Source organism: Cotesia glomerata, linkage group LG6 (genome assembly GCF_020080835.1).
Source record: "Cotesia glomerata isolate CgM1 linkage group LG6, MPM_Cglom_v2.3, whole genome shotgun sequence".
NCBI classification, from domain to species: domain Eukaryota; kingdom Metazoa; phylum Arthropoda; class Insecta; order Hymenoptera; family Braconidae; genus Cotesia; species Cotesia glomerata.
This window is the reverse complement of record NC_058163.1, coordinates 1,625,847-1,648,738: the sequence shown is the minus strand read 5'-3', so window position 1 is coordinate 1,648,738 and position 22,892 is coordinate 1,625,847. Positions and strand designations below refer to the sequence as shown.

General features: G+C 33.3%; 1 protein-coding gene across 2 annotated transcripts in view; it reads left to right on the top strand.

Moving 5' to 3' along the window:
• The window catches only part of LOC123266876, an 82,326-nt gene extending 60,011 nt beyond the window's left edge, over positions 1–22,315 (top strand). For both annotated transcript variants that reach the window (XM_044731317.1, XM_044731316.1), the window contains 3 exons: positions 4,289–6,025; positions 6,087–6,270; positions 21,832–22,315. In XM_044731317.1, coding sequence (XP_044587252.1) covers positions 4,368–6,025; positions 6,087–6,267 — 1,839 coding nt within the window. In that variant the 5' untranslated portion in view covers positions 4,289–4,367 and the 3' untranslated portion in view covers positions 6,268–6,270; positions 21,832–22,315. The remainder of the gene's footprint in view (positions 1–4,288; positions 6,026–6,086; positions 6,271–21,831) is intronic.
• The last annotated feature ends 577 nt before the right edge of the window (positions 22,316–22,892 follow it).

Here is a 22,892-nt window from a genome sequence, read left to right as displayed (position 1 = left end):
GTAACTTAAAGCAGATACTTTAACGAATAAAATGAGTTATAGCAAAAGTATTTTTGACCATGGAAACCCCAAAAAAATCACTGTTGAAAATTTAAAGTCATCATTTCTAAGGAAATATGCAATTTTTTGAAAACAATTTTTGTTTTTTAGGATTTTTTTTATAAAATAAATTTTTTGGTTAAAATTAATGAATGTACATTAAAGCAAACACCTTGACGAATAAAATGATATATAATAAGAGTATTTTCGATGATGGAAACCCCAAAAAAATCACTGTTGAAGATTTCAAGGAATAACATGGGTTATGTTGATAAGTTCAATTTCTATCAAGGAAACAAAAAAAAATAGATCGCACCGATTTTAAAATTTTTGGTTAAAATCTGAACAAAAATTTACCGAAAAATCTAATGAAAAAGACAAAATTGATCGTGAAAATTTATGTAACAAGTTATAGAGTATTTTTTCTTAAAATGATGAAACGTGTGAAGTGAATGTTTATTACGTTAAAATATGACAGGTTATCTGTTAGTACTGTGTAGTAGGAGGAGCCCTTTGGCAAACACTGTCATTATAATTCAATTTAATATTAATTTGTGTTCGTCCCTTCAAGCGTCACTCACTCAATTCAGAGTCAGACTGGTTGTTGTGTTATGTTCAACAAGAGGATACTTTATCCTCGGTACGTCGCTGGAAGCTGACCATCTCCCTCGGACAATCGCAAACGAGGGAAATTAAATTAATAAATCCAGCTATTAATTATTTATTAAAAAAATAATAAATAATTTACAACTGTGATATTATACATAAAGAAAAAGCGACAATCGTTTATTCGATCGCGAATCGGCATAATATTAATATTACGATATTATCATCATCGCTACCTACACACTGATACGGTATACATATAACCTATACAATAAAACAATGATTAGGCAATAACAGTGACAATAAGAAATTGTATAATAATTTATCCTTTGTAAATAATGCCAATAACTTTCACTCAGACAATCGTAATGTACTTGATAACGATTGTTAAATCTTTAACGTCTCAATAAATTAGCATTTAATACAACAAACGTATATGGTGCCCCTTTTTGCCCGCGGATATGTGTGACCTCGTCCGATCTGGGAACACGCGATTACTCTTGAAAATTTACTCCGAGAATGCTTTTATTACTCAATTCTTTTTTTTTTCCATATTATTGCGCTTAGTCACGACAATTGTATAAGAAATAACGATACAGATTTTTAAACGACGTTGATGCTTTCAGATCCTCGATACTATTTTTTCTTATTGATACTTTTAATTTATTGAGTATAAACACCGATATCGTAAACGATCTCAACTTTTCAAGAGTTAGTTCGATCGTAAATTTACCGAGGAATCGATTGAAACAAAAAGCGCAACCTCAAGTTCATTATTTCACCAATCGGCAACTTCCGGCAAAAATCGGCAATTTTTGACCCTACCATTTGATAGAGAGGGAAAAATTACATACAGATCATTGATCCGATTGATCAAATTTGACAATCGCTGAAAGTTATTTTAAAACAAAGTTAACTTTCTGCCAAGGATCTTCTGTTTTTTAGGATTTTTTCGATAACATAAATTTTTTAAGTTAAAATAGATTATTGGACCTTAAAGTACAAGTCTTAACAAATAAAGAGCGCTATAATAGAAGCATTTTTGATCATGGGAACCCTAAAAAAATCCCTGTTGAAAATTTAAGTTCATAATTTCTACGAAAATCTTCAATTTTTCGAAAGCTTTTTGTTTTTTAGGATTTTTTTTATGAAATAAATTTTTTTGGTTGAAATTAATGGATGTACCTAGAAGTAGATACTTTAACGAATAAACTGATCTATATAAAAAGTATTTTTCACTAGGGGAACCCCAAAAAAATCACTGTTGAAAATTTAAAATCATAATTTCTACGGAAATATGCAATTTTTTGAAAACATTTTTTTTTTTTAGGATTTTTTTTATGAAATAAATTTTTTTGTTTAAAATTAATTAATGTATATTAAAGTAGACGTCTTAACAAATAAAATGATCTATAATAAGAGTATTTTTGATCATAGGAACCTCAAAAAAATCAATGTTGAAAATTTAAACTCATAATTTCTACGGAAATATGCAATTTTTTGAAAACATTTTTTGTTTTTGAGGATTTTTCTTATGAAATAAATTTTTTTGGTTAAAATTTATGAATGTACATCAAAGAAGACATTGTAACGAATAAAATGATCTATAATAAGAGTATTTCTGACCATGGGAGCCCCAAAAAAATCACTGTTGAAAATTGAAAATCGTCATTTTTACAGAAATATACAATATTTCGTAAATAACTTTTGTTTTTTAGGATTTTTTTGATGAATAAAATTTTTTTTGTTAAAATCAATGAATGTACCTTAAAGTAGACACTTTAACAAATAAAACGAGCTATAACAAAAGTATTTTTGATTATGGGAACCCCAAAAAAATCACTGTAGAAATTTTCCATAAATAAAATTCGGAATTTTTTTTCCAGACTCACAAACCTTGGTAAATTTCCTACCCAAGACCGATAAAAAAAACCTTCGATCGGCATGTCGGGGAGGGTACTTAGCGACTAATTAGCATAACTAAACACCACTTATCGTTGTGTCGTGAAGAGACGTAATTGATCTAATAGTACGTTTCCCCGGTTGTGGATTTTCCGTGGATAGCTCAAGGCCAGGATTTAAAATGTAAACCGAGTTGATCGGATAGACACTTGCCTGAGAGGTTATTCGGTATCACTTTAGGACCGGTTTCCATTTTTATCAGCCTCAGGCCCTGTGGATTTAATTGCCCTCAGTGAATTTTGTCTCGGTGTCTAAAACACGCACGTATATTCCGTAAATTAGTGAAATTAACTCTAAACTGGTTGGATCGTAATCGTTATTTTTATTTATATTTATAATATTATCGTTGTTTTATTTTCTCAAGATTAATAGCACTCTTATTATGATAAATAGCAGTTACCGGTAATTACCCCCGATGCCCCTGAAGACAAATGCTGATAGCAGTCCACTAGTTTGTAATCCCAGTGACCAATGACCTTTCAATCGTGACAGACGCGCCTCTAGGAAGCTATTTGACATACTTTTTCATACATTATTCTACTCATAACCTCGGTAACCTCGTAAGCTACTGACGTGCCCGTTAATTCAATCCCAACGTAGTAAAAATATTGTTGCTTTAATGTAAATTCCATTAGATTCCCCCCACTACTTTAATTTTACAAAAAAATTACACATAAGGTAAAAGCCCCAATTATTGACAGAGGTATAAATATTAACATCCTAAATTATTTTTAAATATATTTAATTATCTGTGATAAGAATAACTATCATATAAATTTTTATTAAATTCTAATTAATTAAAAAATTGAAAAAAATTACTATCCAGTATTAAATATTAATTATTAAAAAATAAAGTTAGCACCAGTTAAAACCTTACGAGCGTCTATTTTCTTAACAACTTTGGTTAGAAGAGCAATTTTTTTTAAATGCTGTTTAAATTAATTTTTTCATCTAATTATATGATCTTTTTTTTTTTTTTAATTAACAATACATGAAAAATTTATAAAATTGAATAATCGAAATTAATTGTTTCCTTTATAATATTTAAATAATGGGTGACAATAACTAGTTGATAATTTTTAAGTTGAATCTCATATTGACAGCCAGTCGACAGCGCTATCACGTCTTTTTTTTACTTTAAACTAAAAAATTAACTGTAAGAGTTTGAACTCTTCTGATTAAATAAATTATTTTTAAATTAATTTTTAAATTTTTAATAGTAATTAATCATTTATGGAAATTATTATTAATAAACTTTAATAATATTGATTACTTAATAATAAGTTTCGATAAATAAGAATAAGCTGATGATTCTAGGCATGCTTAGTATAGGTGTCAATAATTGGGGCTAAGGTATGTCAATAATTAGATCAATCAGTTTTTTAACCTGTCAATAATTGGTGTATCCGGATAGTCTATTTAATTATTTAAAATTAATTAGTAACTATCAGTGATTATGATTTTAAAAAAAGAAATTGATTAGTAAAAACATTACTTGAGACATTACCACAAACAAAATTCAACGATATTGATATTTGATTGCTTAAAAAAAATCAAATCATTCCTTACGCTTTAAAGTAAATTACCAGACACAAAATTCAATTGATATTTGATTGCACAAAAAAAAAATCATAACTTTGTCTTTAATAGTGTTAATAATTTTACCTTATTTATTTTCCAGATGGGGCCTCGAGGACGCTTCACAAGAGATAGGAGCCCTGAATCCCCTTGCAAAACCTCCCTTTGAGCCGAGCTGGGGTATGGCCGCCACAGATGGACAAATAGTGGTCGCCGCGGCGCGTTGGGCCGAAGAGGCGACCTACCTCCGAGAATTCGTCAGCAAACACCGTCTCCCCGCGGTAATAAAGATAACAAAGGGCCAGTATGCCGGTTTGGGAGTCCCTACCTTACCCGCTCCAAGTCTCCAAAGTACAGCCCTGCTAGTATCAGCCGGCCGTAGGCGAAAAATCGTCGCACAGGCAGTTAAAATCAAAGAAGGCCGTAGGGTAGTGGGCGTAGGGCCACGCTTAGCCATCCCCGATTCCTACCACGGCTACTTCGAGATTCTGAGCGAAGAAGGCCGAGCCGTACGCGGAATAGAGTCAGTCGCCGAATTGGCCCGACGGTGTCCCGAAGAGGGGGCTCTGGTCCGCGAAACTTTAAGGGCGATCGCCTGTAAGCTAGACGAAGCCTCCAACGTAGTTCCCGAAGGCACCCGGAGTCTTCTAGCCGGTGAGACAATCCTTACGGCCGGAGAAGTGAATCTTCCCGGCCGCGGGCGGTTTCTCCGCTGCTTGGACAGCCACGGCGACAGCCTTTTGCTAAGCATGGACCAACGGGGGCGCTTCAGCGCCTTAGCTCGCGAAGATAACATCAGCGGAGTCCATACGGCCCGAGCTTTGTTGAGCAAACGGCTCCCTTTGACAGTCAGATTAGTCTACGGCCAGCCGCCGAGGGGCCTTAAGTCTGCGTCGCAGTTCCTCCCGGAGCTCCGCCTACTTTCGACCTTCGAGGAGGAGCATATATTCGCCCTGCCCCTTCAAAGGGAAGGCGCCGCAGTGTCTCTCCCTCTTGCGGCGCCGCTTAAGTTAGTTAAGGCCCGAAATGAAGAAGCCTTAAGGTCTATGGCTGAATTTGCGCGGCTAGTGGACCGTTCTGGACGCTTAGTAGCCGACGTAGCGGATCGCGCTTGCGTCTTAGACGCACGGCTGACCGAAAACAAGCAGACCAGACAGACCAGGAGCGCAGCTGCCTTTTTAAGGCGGTCTGTTAGTTCTGATAGCGCAAATAATCACCGACACCTTCACTATCATCAAAATGGCAACCTCAACCTGAGCCTGAACCTTAACCTCGGCCCCGGAAGCAGCTATAGGGACGAAAATAGAGTTTATACCGAGGATTATGATGAGATAGACCAGATCTACGATTACGTCAGAGGATTCGCGCCGCTGCCCAAGAGCGTGAGGTCGCCGTACGAAACTCCGGGGAAGGAATTGTCAGCCAGCCCCCCACTTTCTCCCGTGGTCCTAGACGAGCGACCTGAACCTCCTCCCATTGAAACTATCCCTACCAAGAAGATCCAGGCGGAGAAGCGCACGCGCAAGGGCAAGGACGCGCCCAGTCAAGTGGTGGGGCAGCGTCAGCCACTGCCGAAATTGGAAAAACCCCCCCTGGCGAAGTTGTACGTCAAAAATGGCGGAACTCAGCGAGGGCGCGCGCTTATGAGGCAAAAAAGCGCAAGCCCGCTAAAAGAGACACCTCCTGGGTTCAAAGGTGGCTCGCCGCTTTTTAATATCAGGTACAAGAGCTTGACCAATCTTCAGCAGGCGATGGAGCTTGATGGAACTCTAGACTCCAGCCACTCTGGCGGAAGAACTTCCGGGGACTCTGGAGCCGGTGCGAAGCTGCCTGAGAAAAGGTGAGTAATTTGATGATTGAAGTGGTATCGGGAGTCTAGACTAGAGATTATGATGTTTCAGGTCGCGGCGCCTGAGTCGGCCCCGGTCGCTGACGAACCTTGTATGGGAACTTAGGGGCAGCACCGTCGCCAGACCTGAGACTCCGCCGCCAGTCCAGCCCTCGATACCTGCGGCTAAGTGCGGGGCGAGACTTGCTGTTACTGTTGTGGCGCCACGACGCGTTGGCACGCTCTACCTCTAACTCGTAAGTAGTTTCTTTAGTTATTATGGGGGGATAGCTATCAATTTCAAGGTTTGCCGAGTTGGTAATTGGGGGGTGAGGCTTATGGGTATGTAAGATGTATCTTTACTGAAGGTTAAAGATCTGGTTATTGATATTGGTGGTTTTTTTGTTAAGATGAATTTCTTAAAAATATTAATACTTTTTGATTTTGTCGTAAGATGGCGTCAATCAATTAAATATTTTGGTTTATTAAATAATGAAATTTAGTAAATTGTAATTTACTTTCTTTAATATTGACGTTTTTTGAGATATAAGCTCATCCTGATGTTACGCTTATCAAGAGCTTTCATTTGAGTATCCACATGCATTTTTCATATATTTTTCATATATACATATATATATAACATATATTTTAAAGATATAAGCTCATCCTGATAATATACTCATCAAGAGCTTTCATTTGAGTACCCACATGCATTTTACATATATTTTTGATACATACATATATATATAATATATATAAATATATAAAATATATGAAAAATTGATGTGGGTACTCAAATGAAAGGTCTCGACGAGTGTAACATCGGAATGAGCTTATATCTTTAAAAATGTCAATACTTCACAAGAGACAAAGTCATTTCTTAATTATCGACATTTTTTAAGATATAAACTCATTTCAATATTACTCTCATCGAGACCTTTCATTTGAGTATCCACATGGCATTTTTATATATTTTTCATATATACATATATATAAATATATAAAATATATGAAGTTTATATTTAGAAACCGAATATTTGCGATTGGTTTTCAAAGTTATGGATCTCAAAAGCTATTGGTTGAAATTCAATGAATACACAAGCGAATTTGAAGCTTAAGATCCAACCTTTCTAATATATTTCAATTAAACTCCATACCTCTAATATCACAAAAGTTATGAACATTTAAAGTCAATCAAAATCCTTACATACGACCGTGGGAGTATTTGGATAAATCGAGTGAATAGCAGCTCTTAACTCCTTATAAAAACAATTAATTACATAATCCAAAGTAGTTAGAGCAGCCGATAGCCTGAGATGGTATCCTAAGTTATCTCCCTCCTATAACCACAAATTCTCATCAGTTGATTTTATCATGTCACGCATTCGTTCCGACTGACCCGAGGACTCCGCGATCTAAATCGTATATTTCATTGTCTTATTCCTTCTCTCTCTCCTTCTGGTGATACTAGAGGCGTACAGAGTGGTCGGGTGCCGCGGGAGTAAGTTCAATAGCAAGAGAAAGGTCACCTGGTTGATTTGCATCAGCGATTGCTAACTAGGTGGAACGCATCTTTTATGCCAGCCTTTTATTTTTTCTGTCCATTTGTTTGACATACAGCTAGAGCGGCTATAACGGGCCTTTATTTAGATGAAAAACACTCAGAGACATCTTTTATCTCTTCAGACCGTGAGAATTACATCGATACGCTTTAATTAAACGATCATGACCTACTATTACTTATACTTACTATTACCAATCACGCCTTAGCTTATTTCATTTACTCTAACTAGCTTTCGGATGATTTTTGAAATCGATTTTTGATGATGATCCAAATTTTGATTTTAAACCTTCATAACTTCTAAAATATCAAAGATATGATCTTGGAACAAATTTTATTGGAAAGATTCGATCTCAAGCTTAAAATTTACTATTGTGATGATTGACTTTTGACCAATAGTTTCTTAGATATCGAGCTCCAAAAGTTCAGAACCTTGAAAACTAACAAAAATGAATTTCTCGAACGGAATCTAGCGAAGAAGGCTTTAGGGTGAACGTGACCCGTGAATTTGTTAAACAAACGGGAAGTTGTCGAGTTTATCTCTATATCCATACATCCATAAAACCTAAAATAAAAATGAAAAGAGTAAGTTACGTAGTTGTTTAATAAGACAACAAAACACTGCCGTTGTGTTTGCCGTTTGCTGTTTGCTGTTTGCTGTTCACCAGTATGTGAGCTGTGTTTATGCATATTTCGCTAAGAATCCGGTCCTGCTGTTCTCTGTCCGTTATTCCGCCATCAACTGGGATCCAAGTCGTGTTACTGCGCTCAGCATACTTATTTGTTTATTTATATTTATCGTCGTAAATTCCCAAAAATATAGAAGCTGAATAAATTGAATTTTTTGAGGCTTAATCACAAGCCTCCGGGAAGTCGTTAATTTCCTGGTCTCCAGGGTCTTTTTTTTCGAGACTGATTAATTATTAATTATTAAATTTATTATCTTATATCCTGTGATATTTAATAGCGATCCAGGAAGTTGAACTGGATAAAACGAGTTGAATAGTGGATGTTGGATGCATCCATTTGCGGGAAATGATAGCTCAGGATTATCAAGGCGTGGTCTATCAATCACGATCAAACGTGTGACCATTGAATTTCTTTTTATTCAGTTCTATAACCTCTCGATTAAGTTTTTCTCATTATTTATATCTTCTTGCTTTATTTCATATTTGATATCTCAGAAACTGTTAGTCGAAAGTCAATCATCACATAAGCAAATTTCAAGCTTGAGATCTAATCTTTTTAATAAAATTTGATCCAAGGTCGTATCTTTGATATTTTAGAAGATATGAAGGTTTAAAATCAAAATTTGGATCATTATCAGAAATCGAATATTTGCGACTGATTTTTAAAGTTGTGGATCTCAGAAACTATTGATCGAAAGTCAATCACCCTAAAAGCAAATTTCAAGCTTAAGATCTAATCTTCACAATAAATTTTGTTCCAAAGTCATATCTTTGATATTTTAGAAGATATGAAAGTTTGAAATCAAAATTCGGATCATTAGCAGAAATTGAATATTTGCGACTGATTTTCAAAATCGTGGATCTAAGAAACTATTGATCGAAAGTCAATCATCACAGAAGCAAATTTCAAGCTTGAGATCTAATCTTTCCAATAAATTTTGTTCCAAGGTCATATCTTTGATATTTCAGAAGTTATGGACGTTTAAGGTAGTTTGGGCTCCAAATAACTTCAACTTGATCCCATATTTTTTTATATTCATTCGAAAGATTATGATTTAATACATCTCTAGAAAAAAAATCAGATTTTTTTACCACACCGTTTAAGAGATATAATTAATTAAAGTTTTGTAAAAATACACGGTCTCTTATGAGTGTCCTTGTTCAATAACTCCGGAAATGAAGGATTTTTAAAAAATCGGCCAACTTGACCCAATAAAAAAAACTTTCCAATAGATAGAACAATGTTTCATACATATTCTATCAAAATTTGATAACGATTTATCACATAGTTTTAATTTAATTAATTTTTTAATATCAAAAATTGGTTTCTATCTTTGTTGTTTGTCGGAGACATTACTCCCCCATCTTTATTAGGGAAAAAATGGCGACTTCTCGGTGCGCGGCAAATTTGAAATTGAAATATAATCATAAAGTTTTTTTGCATTAAAATAAATTGTTATTAAACATACATTAATAGTTCACGTAAATTATAGCAGATTTAATATATTGAAGTGATGTTTGCAAATTTAAACAATAAATAAACACCGTGAGCAACTGTTTTAAGTACCGACCTTACATAACCTATAACAGTTGTTATTGTTTTGTGACAGCCCAGTACTTGTCAGTTGATATTTTAATAGTTATATTATTATAATTATTTGACCATAATTATCAATTGAATTTAATCAATTAAATTCTGATTAGAAATAATTTTATATTTTATACTATTTTTCGAGTGATCTCTTGCAAAAAAGAAAAAAAAAATATCTCTTAATTTGACCTCGGAATGCGACGAACAAATTACCTTAAAGTGAATTCCGAAATATCACCCGAATTGACGAACTGATTTTGACGATAATAGTAATGATAATGACGATAACAACAATGATAATGATGATGAGGATCTCGAGTATGCGAGTAGTTCCTGCGTGGGCGTAGACCAGTAGCCGAGTCTGGCCGCACGCCCGGTTGATCGGCCTGCTGGACCGTGACGTGGGTAACCACACCACAACCTCTGCTATGTTAATGTTATTGTTGTTCTTTCTTGATAACAAAAAAAAAGTGCGCAAATTTGGGATTTCTCAGAATTAGGGATTTCATTGGAGAATTTGCTGTCGAAAGGAGTGACTGATTATTCACAAATTGATAAATCGACGGCTAATCAGTCTATTAACTATGTTGTCGACTCCTACGTCTCGGTGTGGTTACAAGAAAGTTTAACAAACTAACACCGCGGTTATTGTCTGGGTAAAGAAAAATGTGGGCGGTGTTTTGAGGAACATGCCAAACTTTCACATCGCCCGGATATTGATGACACAAGATTTAAGTGGGCAGAAGGACCAAATCATGGAAATTTTGATCCTTTTGTTCCTATCAATGGCTCAATTATCAATTGTTCCGTTTTATAGATCGAATATAATAGATGTAATTATCCACACTAACTTTCGTTAAAAATAATATATTAGATCTAACGTTACATTGGAATTTACTGTAAAAAGATTATGATGTTTAATAACGTCGCAATAAAGGAATATTTCAATAAGATATTCTGAGAATTAGTGTTTAGAGTTACGGTACTAGATCGACGCGTATATCAGCTTCCTGCCTATTAAATGTTATTACTGTATTTTTAAAAAATTATTAATATATTAAAAAATAGTTGAAAAATTTTTAATATTCATTTTTAATTCGAATATAAAAAAATTATTTCAAAACTTTTTTTATAGAAAATTTAATTTCCTTCAAAAAAAGGTCATCAATTTTGCGCTCTCTTTTTTTGATTTTGAATCAAAAATTTGAATTTAAAGTTCAAAAATAAAATTAGAAAACTAATTTCCTGTTTTTGGCTGAAATATTAAAGAGATCCACGCGGTAAAATTTTTAAAACTTTCTGAAAATTTGTAAATTCAATCTACATCTTAATAATTAATAAAAAAATTGAAAAACAGGTTTCTGGGATATTTAATTAAATAATTAGGTTTGAATATTGTAATTTTTACATGAATGGAGATTCCACCAGTATTTGGTTAAGAATTTAATGCAATTATCGATTAAAAAAAAAATTTATTTTCATTGAATTTGATTGAAAAAATAATAAGCTTGCTATTAAAACAATAAAGAAGTAGCTTTCCGAACGTATTACGGAGATATTTTATATTTTTTATGAAAAATCACTCGGAACTTGCGTTCTTTAAAGTCTTGTATTTGACTTGGCAACACCGCTTGCGCAGTTACTCATGCGCATAAGTAACCGCATGTTAATAATAAGACTAACCGAAGGTTAGGGACACTCTTTTTGTGTTGTCAAGTGTACACCGGTAATTCAGAGCGCTATATTTTTTATTAGTCAATTAAATGTTAATAATTATCTAATGAGTAAATTTATCGGAAATTTCCTCAAAAATATTATTAATTTTTAAAAATTAATTTTAAGATAACAAAAGTATTTCTATTATTTTTTATAGACATTCTTTACACTAGGAGGGTATTTGGATCTTCTTAAAGATTCAAAAAAATTATAAAAAATCTTTTTTATACACTGATAGAAAGATTTGTAAAAATACTAAAATACAAGTCTGGGCCCATAACCTGTTAGAGTAAATAACACACTGATAGAAGGATTTGTTTATATTTAACAAGCTTTATTAACTGTTAATAAATGATTTTTTAACATCATGAATTTAATAAATATTTATCAACAGTTAATAAATTATTTAGTAAATACGATTTATTAAATGTTAATAAATATTTGTTAACAGTTAACAAATATTTATTAACAGTTAATAAGTAATTTATTAAGTACAATTTATTAACTGCTAATAAATATTTATTAATGGTTAATGAATATTCGTTAACTGTTAACAAATATTTATTTAAAATAAAAAGCAAAAATAATTTTCTTCTGACACTTTTTATAACCCTAGCTGGAATACATGATAATAATTAAATTCACTAAATAAATCAACCTTTTTAATATTTAAAAATATAAAAGATAATTATGAGCTGTGATAGAATTTGGGCTTTTACAATAAACGTTATTATAATGTAATATAATTAATGCAAATAATTTATAAAGATGATTTTTATTTATAATCAATCTTGATATCATATATTGCAAGCGAAACAAATTCACTCAACAAAATATTTATTAACTGTTAATAAATATTTGTTAACTATTAATAAATACTTATTAACTATTAATATACTTTCCTCCCAAATAAATATTTATTAAATGTTAAAAAATATTTATTAAAATTTAATTAAGTTATTAAGTGATGTAACACCTATTTCGTGACCTAGATCAATCGACATTCGTCGAGTAAATTGAAACTTTCTAGTTCTGCGTTGACAGTAATATCTCGATTGAGATAACAAATAAGTTATTGACACATGAGTTATTGATTGACCAATATATTAATCAAAGAAAATGGAACATTTAAATTTAACATTAATATTGAACTTGCGTGTAAAAAAACACTAAGCCATTTAAAAATTTTCATCTTATTAAGTCGGTTTAATAATTGACTCTTTGAAGAGGATAGTGCAAAATATATGTGGCGCATAAATGGAGGGTTACCTCGTAAGACTGGTTTACTATTAAAGCACCAGAGGTACTAGAGGTACTAGAAGAGTGGTAGTATCGGTATCAGGATACTGCAAGAACATCAAACAGAAATAGAAGAGCTGTTTTAAGAGGCCTGAACAGTAGCTGTTGCCGTTAGAGGTAAGAGCAGGACCAATATAATACCAAGAGCAACACTGGGACAAGGATACAGAATATACATAAGCTGCAAAAAGATGTCCTCGTGGTAACGACTAACAAGTTCCTGTCAGCTACTTACCTCCAAGATTCGTGACAATAACTATGCATCTCATGATTGCCCATCATTTCTTAGGCTTTAAATTAAATATTTAACTAGCTATTATGTACTTATACCAAAAAAAAATCCATAAAATCTCAAAGAATAAAGTAAAAGCCCCAATTATTGACAGGGGTCTAAATATTGTCACCCTAAATTATTTTTAAATATATTTAATCATCTGTAATAAAAATAACTATCATATTAATTTTTATTAAATTCTAATTAATTAAAAAATTGAAAAAAATTACTGTCCGTTAATATTAAATATTAATTATTAAAAAATAAAGTTAGCAGCAGTTAAAACCTTACGAGCGTCTATTTTCTTAACTACTTTGGTTAGAAAAGCAATTTTTTTAAATGCTGTTTAAACTAATTTCTTCATCTAATTATATGATCTTTTTTTTTTCTTTTTAATTAACAATATATGAAAAATTTATAAAATTTAATAATCGAAATTAATTGTTTCCTTTATAATATTTAAATAATGGGTGTCAATAACTAGTTGATAATTTTTAAGTTGAATCTCATATTGACAGCCAGTCGACAGCGCTATCACACCTTTTTTTTTACTTTAACCTAAAAAATTAACTGTAAGAGTTTGAACTCTTCTGATTAAATAAATTATTTTTAAATTAATTTTTATATTTTTAATAGTAATTAATCATTTATGGAAATTATTATTAATAAACTTTAATAATATTGATTACTTAATAATAAGTTTCGATAAATAAGAATAAGCTGATGATTCTAGGCATGCGCAGTATAGGTGTCAATAATTGGAGCTAAGGTATGTCAATAATTAGATCAATCAGTTTTTTAACCTGTCAATAATTGGTGTCTCCGGATAATCTATTTAATTATTTAAAATTAATTAGTAAATATCAGGGATTATCATTTTAAAAAAAGGAATTGATTAGTCAAAACATTACTTAAGACATTACCACAAACAAAATTCAACGATATTGATATTTGATTGCGTAAAAAAAAATCAAATTATAACTTTGTCTCAGTGTCAATAATTGGGGCTTTTGCCTTAGTTAGAAATCCCTTTAATCCTGTGAAATCTCTATAACATCAGTACAGATCACCAATACTGGTTTGACCAGGTGGTTGCCATTCGCCAGTTGCGCCCGGGCCCAAACTTTCCCCCTCCAGATTGGAAGTTCCAACACAGTATATAGACTCAGAAATCCAAGTTATTTTAACGAGCGGCAAGCCAATTTCGGCAAGCCAGCTTACGATCTTTCATCGGTCTATAAATCAATTCCCGAATAGAACAAGGTAAAGGTTACCCGTTGAACAAAGGAAGCGGATACTTTGTTAGCTTGATGTTCACACTGACCTCAATCCAATTCTGACACCTCGCTAGATCTATTACACTGTTGGAGATTGGTGAAAGATCCTAATGGTGATCAATTGACTGGTCTTCAAACAGATTTCACCTGTCAGTTTTTAGGATTTGGTAATGGGCCAGATGGATTGTAAAGCAAGATTGGTAGAGACTAAGGTGATCAGTGTGATAGTCTCACTAGATCAGGAAGACGCTGATCGATCGACGTAGACGCAATCAGAGAGCTCGGACCGTTATTTGGAGCGATCAACGCCCTGAGATTTGAATACCGATAAGCTAAGGCTGTAATTAAGGCCTTTAAGGATGTTGCAATTAGAGTTGCTATCAAAAAAATCCATATGAGAAATAAGATAGATTCTCACATTTATAGGATTTTCATGTTTTCTTTTCCATGTACGGATTAGTTAAACAGTCCTTTTCTTTATCCAGTACATCTAAGTCACATAAAGAATAGAAAATTTTTTATCGAAAACACCCATGTTCATAGATTTCGACATGGTATTTTCGGTTGGATTCCTATATGTTTTCCTGTAGGATTTTCATGTAATTCTGTAGGAATCCAGCAACAAAAATTGATATAATTACATATAGTTTTATGTAATATATACTGCCATAGGCCAGAAAAAAAACAACTGGGTACATCGAGGACTTGAACCGCGAACTTTGCGCTTGTCAGTCTTCCGCACCACCCAGTTGTCCAAGATCTTTAGTTGAGATTATATACTTAAATGACACTCAAGTACAGCCTATCAAAAACATTCATGTAGGTTTGTATGGGGATCCATGGGAATCCACATGAGAAAGTATGGATTCATATAGGAGATATGGAATCCATAAGACTCAATGTAGGAATCTATGGATTTATATATGAATCCATATAGGAAACTTTTGAAATCCATGTGTTTCACAGTTTATGGGATTTTCATGTTTTCTTTTTCATTAACGGATTAGTTAGACAGTCTCTTTCTTTATCCAGTACATCTAAGTCACAGAAAGAATAGAAAATTTTTTATCGAAAACACCCATGTTCATAGATTTCGACATGGTATTTTCGGATGGATTCCTATATGCTTTCCTGTAGGATTTTCATGAAATTCTGTAGGAATCCAGCAACAAAAATTGATATAATTACATATAGTTTTATGTAATTATATATACTGGCATAGACCAGAAAAAAACAACTGGGTACATCGAGGACTTGAACCGCGAACTTTGCGCTTGTCAGTCTTCCGCACCACCCAGTTGTCCAAGATCTTTAATTGATATTATATACTTAAATGACACTCAAGTATAGCCTATCAAAAACATCCATGTAGGTTTGTATGGAGATCCATGGGAATCCACATGAGAAAGTATGGATTCATATAGGAGATGTGGAATCCATAAGATTCAATGTAGGAATCTGTGGATTTATATAAGAATCCATATAGGAAACTTTGGAAATCCATGTGTCTCACAGTTTCCTATGTGAATTTCCCATGAGATTATCTATGTACCCTTGCCATGTAGATTTCCATATAGTAATCCAAGTTCCCTTTAGGGAATCCACACACCATTTCTATAAAAACCCATATTAATTTTTTTGATAGGGCAGTTTAAGCTAGAGCGAAAAGCCGTAGTAAAAATCTCGAATAGTTGTGTTATTTAAATCCTTGGGAGTGTCTTCGTGAAAGTTTTGTACGCCCAATGAAAGCGAGATTTAGCTGGTGAGGGAGAACATCGTCTCCTTAGTGGAAACTGCTCAGAGTTAAAAGCTAAAGAAAGAGAGAGAGAGACCTTTTACCAAGAGTGTGTACGCTTACGCTTACTATCGATTTATTGTTGTCTGGGTCTGTTACGACTTAACCCGGAAGGCGATTCGCCAACAGACTATATTTATTATTATATACATAGATATATATAAATGCATAAACATATTACTTAACAGAGAAAGAATAATAATAAAAGCGTTTGGGCTTATTTAAATGGTAAATTGAGTCGCGTACTACTTTACCGAGATCCAAACGTTTTATAACTAATCCAATCTAAGATTCTAATACTAACTGGGAATTAAAATGAGAGCCTGGAAGAATAACTCAACTATCACCAGCTATAGTGATAACTATCACTTTAAATGGGATTCATAAAGTCCCGCCCCTTAATCGTGAGAAATAGAAATTTATTATTTACAAGTCACATTAACTTCCGCTTTATATTAATATTTTCTTGGGTGATTTATGAACGCCTCTAGTATCAGTCATGGAAATCGTTCATTGGATTGAGCTACAAGATCCAAACACTTCAAGAGTATCAAATTCTTAAAATAAGAAAAAAAAAAAAAACAAAATTGATCAATCTTCATTTTGAGCTACCAAATGTGTATGATACAAAAGAAGTGTGAAATTTTTTGATTTCTGATTAACCAAAACTTCATTAAGGTGGAAAATAACTTCTTTCTATGCAGCAATCTTCTTGGAAATAATAAAACCACTTTCTGATCTTGAAACGCACAATGGTTTGAAGTGTTGAAGCCCCACGCATTAAATTTACCGAGAACCCTTGAAGACTTGGCTTCAACTCGAGTGTGTTTGCTTTTCACTGAAATTTTTCCTTTTGTATTAGGAGATAGGTTCCATAAAAGTAAACGGTTGTTTGAATTGGGCCTAAATAATTCGTCGGATATTAAAAATAAAAAAAAAGGACCACGTGACGGGAAGTAATAGACAGGAAGCGGGAATGTGGGTGTTGATCGAAGGTACGACTGCACACGAAATGTCTGTCTGAGTATCACAATCGGTATGAGATGAATAAGAAAATAAAGTATCGAGAATAAGAAGAGTGTGACGACTGTTAATAAAAACGGAGAACGTAGAACGGAGAACTTGGAATAAATAAACAAATCCATTGTAAGAGCAGACTGAAGGACTGTAAAAAAAAAAGGAAAAAGGAACAAAGCTAATGGCTGCCCACACACTGCCACGGTAAAGTTGCCGTGGTAATATTCATAACCATATGTGATGACGCTAAGGGCATCGGTAATTCACGGGACAATAGTTTTGTCTAGTTTTTTTTTTGTTTCAAAGCTTCGCCCACGGTTGTTTGTGTTTTTAGTCTTCTTTTATCACCAGTGTTTGCTTCCTACCACCCAATCTAGCACCTGATTGCGTCAGAAGCTAATCAAAGCCATCAAAACGTAAAAAAAGATCATTTCGGGCACCTGTAATTTCCTCTGCCTTCGTACTCGGTTTTCCTGTACTCATTAGCTCGGAGTTTATCCGGGGGGCAGCCGTACGTGTAACGCTTTGGCGGAAGGATCGATCGACGCGTCCAACGACCCGAAGATTCAATGCACTCTTGCCAGCTCGTTTTTGTTATTCCCTTTCTTGTTATTCCTCTCAGGCCATCATTCCCATTGTTTCCTTCTCCGGCATTCCTTCCTCAAAAAAGAGGCTCAGCCGGTCCCAAAATTAAAAAGCCAAATGTTTGCAGAGGATTCAAAGCTAAAAGGGCCTGCATTATCATCCGGGTTTTATTTCAATAAATAAACCGGTGAGTGAAAGGAGGAAGGCCTGTAAAAGTAAAAGGGCCACTGACCTCTCGAGATCTTTAGTATTCTAAGAAGCTGGGCCCAACCAATTCTGCTTTTTTGGTTTAATGCCTGCTACTTTTCAGCAACTTCAGAACAAGATTCTAGATTTGAGATTTGAGATTCTAGGTGCAAGATCTTGTCTCCGATCTAGGTCGAGATTGCGACAATGCTTTGTTGGCTCACATAGACACACACCCCAGTTGGGAGAAGGGAGGCTAGTTCAATTGTGGTGACACAATACATTTATAAGACATATTAGCTGTACTCGCCCACGTGCACGTGCAAACTTTGTTTTTTTCGTGCTCTATCCTAGTCATCATCATCTTGAGTAATCTCTTGTAGGTTATAAACCTGTAATAACACAATAAAGACACTGATGAAAGCGTATGGCAATGTTTTCTGTCAACCAAAAATTTCTGGATTCTCGATTTATATAGAAATCCATAAAGAAAGTGGTATATGGATTCCCTAAAGGGAATCCATAAGGTATGGGTACTTGGATTACTATATGGAAATCCACATAGCAAGGGTACATAGATAATCTCGTGGGAAATTCACATAAGAAACTGTGAGACACATGGATTTCCAAAGTTTCCTATATGGATTCTTATATAAATCCACAGATTCCTACATTGAATCTTATGGATTCCACATCTCCTATATGAATCCATACTTTCTCATGTGGATTCCCGTGGATCCCCATACAAACCTACATGGATGTTTTTGATAGGCTATACTTGAGTATCATTTAAGTATATAATATCAATTAAAGATCTTGGACAACTGGGTGGTGCGGAAGACTGACAAGCGCAAAGTTCGCGGTTCAAGTCCTCGACGTACCCAGTTGTTTTTTTCTGGCCTATGGCAGTATATATAATTACATAAAACTATATGTAATTATATCAATTTTTGTTGCTGGATTCCTACAGAATTACATGAAAATCCTACAGGAAAGCATAAAGGAATCCATCCGAAAATACCATGTCGAAATCTATGAACATGGGTGTTTTCGATAAAAAATTTTCTATTCTTTCTGTGACTTAGATGTACTGGATAAAGAAAGGGACTGTCTAACTAATCCTTTCATGGAAAAGAAAACATGAAAATCCCATAGGACTGTGAAACACATGGATTTCAAAAGTTTCCTATATGGATTCATATATAAATCCATAGATTCCTACATTGAGTCTTATGGATTCCATATCTCCTATATGAATCCATACTTTCTCATGTGGATTCCCATGGATCCCCATACAAACCTACATTGATGTTTTTGATAGGCTGTACTTGAGTGTCATTTAAGTATATAATATCAATTAAAGATCTTGGACAACTGGGTGGTGCGGAAGACTGACAAGCGCAAAGTTCGCGGTTCAAGTCCTCGATGTACCCAGTTGTTTTTTTTCTGGCCTATGGCAGTATATATTACATAAAACTATATGCAAATATATCAATTTTTGTTGCTGGATTCCTACAGAATTACATGAAAATCCTACAGGAAAGCATATAGGAATCCATCCGAAAATACCATGTCGTATTCTATGAACATGGGTGTTTTCGATAAAAAATTTTCTATTTTTTCTGTGACTTAGATGTACTGGATAAAGAAAGGGACTGTTCAACTAATCCGTACATGGAAAAGAAAACAAAGAAAAGGCCGAGACATAACGGCGTCTGACGCCCACGTAGGAGGATGTCACGTGTCCCGGTGTTTGTCAGCGGCTAGATGATAAAGCCACGTCCTGTATACTACAACGTGCCAGGGTTTTATATCGGAAATGTTTCCCAGAATCGCTTATCTATTTTCCCAACGCCACCCGAATAACAAATGTTGCTAAGTAAAGTATCGAGAGTTTCAATTGGTAGATACATGATATACAGACAGTCTATCAATGATACGGAACACAGACGTTAAGATGGACATGCAGATGATATGTTGGAAAGAAAATGAAAGATCCAAGACGCCTGATCTGCTGGAAGATGATGATAGTGTACCGCAAACTGTTAGCGTTTTTATGGGATATCACGGAGCGGAAGTTTGATGGATAATATAAATAGCAAATTACTTCGATACCGAATCACGCGATTTTAAGAACGAGTATACACGGATAGATTATACATTATACATTACCGAAGAGTTTTATGTATATAAACATGGTGTGTAATAAACGTCAGACGTTACATCAGCGGGGAATTCAAGATCAAGGATCTCCAGTACTTTCACCTCTTACCTTATTTATTTTGAGTTACTTTTTATGATTTAATTTTAAAACTCTTTCGAGGTTATCAAGGACAAAGACGTCCAGGGTATTATCAAGTGATGGCACTTGAACAGAGACGACGCATTTACATCTCGAATTATTTACTATGCTGGGTTATTATCCAGATATCCGATCAGCACTGTCGGTAATGATATACTTAAGGGAATTATGAGAGATGACACTGGTTTCCGTTGGAAACTGGTTAGTTATAAAACGACTACTCAAGGGCAGAGATTGATAAGAAGTTTTATCATGTTTTAGTTCTAAAAATCACCAGATTTCGATCAATCGTCCTTTATTTTAGTCTAAATGATTATATTTTCTGTAATAAGGTACAAAAAATTAATTTTAGTGATAAAAAGGACAAAGAGTTCTTTATTATTAGCTACAGGATCAAAGAAGTTTAATTTAAAACTGTCACTATGTGACTGCTATGAATTGTGAACTATAAATAAATAAAATTTTGCTTTATTAAATTATGATTTTTGTTAAATTGCACTGTACTTCCTTAAATATTGTCGTTTTTACATATATAAGCTCATCCCGATGTTACACACATCAAGAGCTTTCATTTGAGTACCCACATGCATTTTTGATATATATATACATATATATATATATATATATATATATATATATATATATATATATATATATATATATAATATATATAAATATATGAAAAATTGATGTGGGTACTCAAATGAAAGGTCTTAATGAATGTAACATCGGGATGAACTTATATCTTTAAAAATGTCAATATTTTACAATGTCATTTATTAATTATTGACATTTTTTAAGATATAAACTCATTTTGATGTTACACTCATCGAGACCTTTCATTAAAGTACCCACATGGCATTTTTTATATATTTTTCATATATACATATATATGATATATATAAGTATATAAAACATATGAAAAATTGATGTGGGTACTCAAATGAAAGGTCTTGATGAGTGTATCATCGGGATGAGCTTATATTTTTAAAAATGTCAATATTTTACGAGATACAGGGTAATTTCTTAATTATTGACATTTCTTAAGATATAAACTCATTTTGATGTTACACTCATCAAGAACTTTCATTTAAGTACCCACATGGCATTTTTTATATATTTTATATATATTGTATTTGTGAAATATATAAATATATAAAATATATGAAAAATTGATGTGGGTACTCAAATGAAAGGTCTTGATGAGTGTAACATCGGGATGAGTTTCTATCTTTAAAAACGTCAATATTTCACAAGATACAAGGTTATTTTTTAATTATGTATCTTTTAATGATATAGATGATAAGATTCTTATGATTAAACTTATTTTAAATCTGATAACATTTTCCGGTTGATAAAACTCTCTCTCTCCAGTCGGTGGCGCCATCTATCGAAACTTCATAGAACCTTGTTCTTAACTAAACCTAAAAGTCATCCGAACCCTTGTTTACATTTAGCAAAATATGTTTAGGAATTTTATTTTAAATTAATCTAATTGTAAAAATGTTTAAAAATCTATGTTTCAGATTCGACCGACGAAGGGATGATGAAGGCAAAGAGCGGTCCGAGTGAGACACCGACGGATCTCCAACGTCTTTTATTTAATCAAAATTAATCCAAGTAGAGCTTAGCTTCTTTACGCAAAATCCCTCGAGCACGATTCGACAAAATGGACCCGCGAGGATAATTATCAACAGTTAGTTTACTGATAATTACGGAAGCGTCTAGAGCGTCCAGAATGCCATAATTATGACAAAGTTTCTTTTTTTTTTTTTATTATTATTATTATTAAAATTATTATTATTATTATTAGTTTTTGTTGTGGTTGTACTTAAGTCATCATTCATACTCTAAGATAATATTTTATAATTACTATAATAATTATTTTATAAATCTCAATCCATTCCAGAGTATCAGAGTGTTTATAATTAATAACTCCCGAGATTTTTTTTTTGCTTTAGAATTTTTTTAATTAGATATTTTTTGTAATGTGTGCCTTAATATTATAAAATAATTTTTTATCTTGGCCCATAACCTGCAAAAATAATTTATCATGACCCATTACTTGACAAATATTCAAAATCTTGGCCCATAACCTGAAGAAAAAATTTTATTATGGCTTATAACTTGAAAAACAAATTTTTGCTTGAGCCTATAACCTGTAAAAAAATTGTCATGGCCCATAACCTAACAAATATTCAATATCTTGGCCTAACAACCTAATAAATATTATTTTTCTGAGCCCATAACCTGCCAAAAAAATTTATTATGGCCCATAACTTTACAAATAGTCGATATTGTGGCCTATAACCTGAAGAACAATTTTTATTATAGCCCATAATCTTAAAAAAAAATTTATTAAGATCCATAACTTGAAAAACAAATTTTTGCCTGGGCCTATAAACTGTAAAAAAATTTATTGTGGCTCATAATATCGTCAATATTGAATACCTTGTCTCTTAACCTTAAAAAAAAATGTTTGTCTGGGCCTATAACCTGTAAAAAAATTTATCATAGCCCATAACCTAGTAAATATTGTCTATTTTGGCCCATAACTTGAAAAAAAAATTTATCATGGCTCATAACC